Source organism: Olea europaea, chromosome 2 (assembly GCF_002742605.1).
Source record: "Olea europaea var. sylvestris chromosome 2, O_europaea_v1, whole genome shotgun sequence".
Taxonomy (NCBI): domain Eukaryota; kingdom Viridiplantae; phylum Streptophyta; class Magnoliopsida; order Lamiales; family Oleaceae; genus Olea; species Olea europaea.
The window spans coordinates 4,536,068-4,540,367 of record NC_036238.1 but is presented as its reverse complement, the minus strand read 5'-3'; the positions used below and the strand labels follow the sequence as shown (position 1 = coordinate 4,540,367).

The 4,300-nt window shown below is 36.2% G+C and overlaps 1 protein-coding gene across 5 annotated transcripts in view; it reads right to left on the bottom strand.

The window, feature by feature from the left end:
• Nucleotides 1–1,867: 1,867 nt before the first annotated feature.
• LOC111409137 overlaps nucleotides 1,868–4,300 on the bottom strand; it is a 6,239-nt gene continuing 3,806 nt past the window's right edge. Inside the window, exons 2-5 of one of the 5 annotated variants that reach the window (XR_002705446.1) lie at nucleotides 4,130–4,153; nucleotides 2,876–3,369; nucleotides 2,503–2,622; nucleotides 1,868–2,409 (exon numbers count right to left, since the gene is read on the bottom strand). Coding sequence is in view for 1 of the 5 variants with exons in the window: in XM_023039098.1 (XP_022894866.1) it covers nucleotides 3,035–3,369; nucleotides 4,130–4,153 (359 nt within the window). In the remaining 4 variants the exon portion in view is untranslated. Of the gene's footprint in view, nucleotides 2,410–2,502; nucleotides 2,623–2,724; nucleotides 3,370–4,129; nucleotides 4,154–4,300 lie in introns of those variants that run through there. The other 4 variants (XR_002705444.1, XR_002705447.1, XR_002705449.1 and 1 more) reach the window with 4 other exon arrangements.

The window sequence follows — 4,300 nt, the reverse complement described above, 5'->3', positions numbered from 1 at the left end:
TTACAGTATATATTGAGAAAAGAATGTTACATAGTATTGTCTAAATATTTATTAAAAATATGGTAAGCGTAATTTCCACTTGTATAAAGCCCAGTCAGGCCCATTTCTTATAACGGTAAGGCCCCATCTCGCAATAATTATCCCATGTTTGGACTATGGGACATACCATGCTCTACATAGTCCAACCCAATTCAGGTAACCCGGCCCACTTTACACATTAGGAGTTAGATAATATAACTGATAAGATTTTAATTTTCCATTACAATTTAGTCCCGTTTGGTTTAGCTAAAAAATTGATAAAAATTTAAGTAAATAATTAATTTTAATCATACATGTAATAATATCTACAATTTTTGTAACAATATATTTTATCACCTTTTATTAAAATGTATAGAAATTTAATTTTTAACAAAACCAAATGCGGACTTAATACTATATTGATGAAAATTCAAAATTGACTTGTTTGCCCTTTACGAAGTAAAACTTGACAATACACACGTCACTGTAACGTTTATTTAACCAGATTTAATCTGCAAGGACCTGATCTATTAAATTAATCGAAGGTCGAGGATTATGGTGTCAATATCTGAAAGTTAGGGGTCCGTTTGCACATATCATAAAGGTTAGAGACCCATCTAAGATTTTCTCTAAACACATCTCGATACTTTTGAGCCTAAACATAATCAAGTATGTATATATAATTTTTCCTTCATTTAAACACGCCGATACATGTTTCTAGCATGAACTTTGAACTCTAATCCTCAGCTAGACGATGGATTAGCAAATCGAAAACTTATCCTCATTTTTTAACCATACATTTTTCATCGATACACTATTTAAAAATACATTTTTATAAAAATAATGTGGCTCAAACAAGGGCTATGTGTAGTATTTTTCGTCCTTATCAATGCAATGTGACCCACCACACTATTGTGAAAAATCTTGATTCGTAGTTCACAAGTCCTTTATGTGTGATGCTGTGGTGGGACTTTGGCAATTGGATTATCGTTCGACTCGATTTTATTATTATTATTTATTTTTTGTTTTAACTTAATTAGATTTGTTAAAATTTGTGGACCACTCTGATGGTCTAGTAAAGTTGCACTTTCTCGAGTATTTGAGATCAATTGTCCTCGTATCTGACAAAAAATTATAAGAGTTAAAATAACATCATGTTGAGCGTGGAAAAACAGAAAAAGGTGATCGGGATCTATGAAAAAATTGATTTTAGCACCAATGCCAGCCCGTGTGGAGCCTTCTCTAATTTGTTCTCAGATTATTATCATCTCAAAATCCAAAATTTTATCACGTAATTTCATTGACCAATCAATTAAAGAAGTTTGGATTCCCCAATATTTAGGTCCCGTCTGGGAGTGATTTTTCATCTTAAAAAATTGATTTTTTGATCGTTATTTCACTATTTCAACTGTAATTTTTTACTTCTTTTCTCTCGGGTGAAGCTCACTTTTTTCCTAACGATCAAAGAATCAATTTTCAAAATTACTACCGAACAGACCCTTATTATATGGTTCAATTGCTACGTGTCAATGATTATAGGGGTTAATCAACTCGTGATCACTAAACCTATAATAAAATTATGCACAACATAAAATTTGATCAAACCTTTCGCGTCCGTTATTTGATTAACGGAAAATAATGATGTTATAGTTTAGCTATTGCTAATTACCTTGTCATACCATATATTCTGTTTGTCAAATGATTAGACTTGAGTAGCAGTACCAAATTTAATATTTAAATTCACTCATCAACATAAATTTTATTTAATATTTCAATGTCCTCGTATATCCATGCTCGTTTTCTACTTTCTCGCTATAATGCTAGCCAGCTTGCAAGGGTCGCTAATAACTTCGATGAATACCAATGCAATATTTGCCTTGTTAATTATTTTATTTAAAAAAACAGTAAGATGGACTGAAAAGAAAAGTTCTACGAGCCCTGCTGCCCTGGATTTTCACCCTGGAAACCTATGTGGCCCTGGACAAAGAGACATTTCCAAGTTCTATTGAAATTTACAGATCAAGAACTCTCTCTCTCTCGACTCTTGGAACGAAGCTTAATCGTTTGGGTACCGTCACTGGTAAGTGCACTAGACGACATGTGGGAGTGGGACAGATTGACGCCAAGGTTGCCAAATCCAGCTCGGCCAGTGCCTTTCTCCCCATGCAGCAGTTCTTTTTTTAGCTTCCTCGCTGCAATGTCACAGAAAACCTCTCGATCTCACCAGAGATCACCAGCTCCGGCCATATTATGCTGACAAATGGCTCGGTATTCAGCTCCTTCCGACTGTCAACATCGGCATTCTAAGCCTCTCAAAGAACTCTTCCTCCATTCTTTCTCACACCCTTTCTGGCTTGTCAAAGGAGACTACAAGAAGCTGGCGCAGTTTGTCTAAAAAAGAAAACAAAGAAGTTACACACAGAGATCAAACAGAATTCAATCTGACTGAACAAGAAGCAGTTCACAGTCTTCTTTTCATCTTACGATTCAATGCATTTGGTGGGTTTTCGATATTCTTTCTGTCGACCTCGAGTGCACTCGGTGAACAGAAAAGCGGCTGTCCACAAGAAAAACCCATCCGGCCAGGATAGATTCTGATGAGAACTGGATTAAGGAGTGTAATAATGACAATCTACAGATTAACCAAACGTTTCTATGTGCAATGTGTGCGCGTGTCGGGCCAGATTGCTTAGATAAGAAAAAGGATGTCGAAAAAATCGTGTCATAATCAACTGGAATCATTAACTTCCAAACTATCTTTAATACAATTCCAGTTTCTGATGTGCACGTGGAAGATTACTTGGTTTACAAGTGACTTCAAACAAGTAAATATATTGGTCAAATATTGAGATGGCACCTTATAGAACAAAAGATGCTTCCTTGGAGAAAAATGAAATGACCCTCTATTAAATCCAATTTGGGATGCTAGCAAGGCAGCTTGCCACGGAAGAAATCATGAACTTGTTCCTACAAAGATGCACCTTCCTGTGTTAATTTGATGGATCGCATTGGGAAGTTATATAGCCTGTACATTCCCGCGAGACTTGGAAACTCCCCCTTTCCATCCCCTTTGTCGTGCCCTAAGCTCCCATACAGAAGTCAGTCTCTTCTGTGCCAATAAAGAAACTTCGGCCTTTTCTCTCGCCTCCTCGCATGTTTCCATCCCAGAATTGCATTTGTCTGCCTCTTTCTGATACTGAGATGTCATCTTCTTGGCATCGAGCAATGCCACGTCTGAATGCTGCTGTTTTTCCAATGCTTCGGATTCTCGCAGCTTTAGTTCCTCGGACAATAGCTCTGCAAAGTTGTTCTGTGTGTCTTCACTAACATCAGGATCACGCTTTGCACAATCTGTGAAACATGAGAGAGACATCATACAAATAACACAAAACAACCTTATGCTAATAACATGATGATTTTGTGGGATTGGTTTAACATCTAGGAAAAAGGGTAGTCTCCAGAGGAACAACATTATCTCCTGTTTCACATCTAATATTAAGATTCTTTGGGGTTTCTTATTATCATATGCGTTGAATGGAGCCTGATATGATTATGATAGGTGAATGAAAAGAAGCATTTTACGTCAATTGGGAAGAAAATTAATCATTCAAATCTAGTTAAATCAAAGCATGGCAATAAAACATGTAAAAAGGGTAAATATAGACACTAAATATACTCTTCTCAACCTCCTCTTTTTTTTTCTTTTTTTTTTTTGCCCAGAAAGCAACCCTATTGCAATAATCCTCACAAACACTGCGTAAAGCCAAATTCCACTAGGATAAATAGAGTTTTCAGAAACAACCTGCTAGTGGAGGCATACGGCCAAAGAGAGCCAAAAAAGAATCTTTTGTGGACAGAAATAAAGCATTAGGCTTCCCTCTCCCAATCAATCAGGGAAGATTTTCAATGATGAGAGAAATATCAAAGAGTGAAGATGTTGAAAAGCGAGTGTAGATCAAAGAATATTAAACGGACTGTTCAGAGGTTAGTACCACAAAATTTGAGTCAAACACAAACGACTGAAAGTAAAGCTTCAGGTTCGTATCTGAAAAAGAAGCAAGTGCAAGCAGAGACAACATTTAAATAGAAGGCAAGAAAGTGGCTCACTAACCTGCAAAGGAAATATTGCTCAGGGCTGCAACAATTAAAAAAAATCAATCAGTATTCATCGACTAGAAATGACAGAAGGAAGTTAATGCAACAAGAATCTAAATTCCATATGTGAAATACTTCCAGAACAAATCCTGCAGTCCCATGGAATAAGTATTCCATAAAAATAACA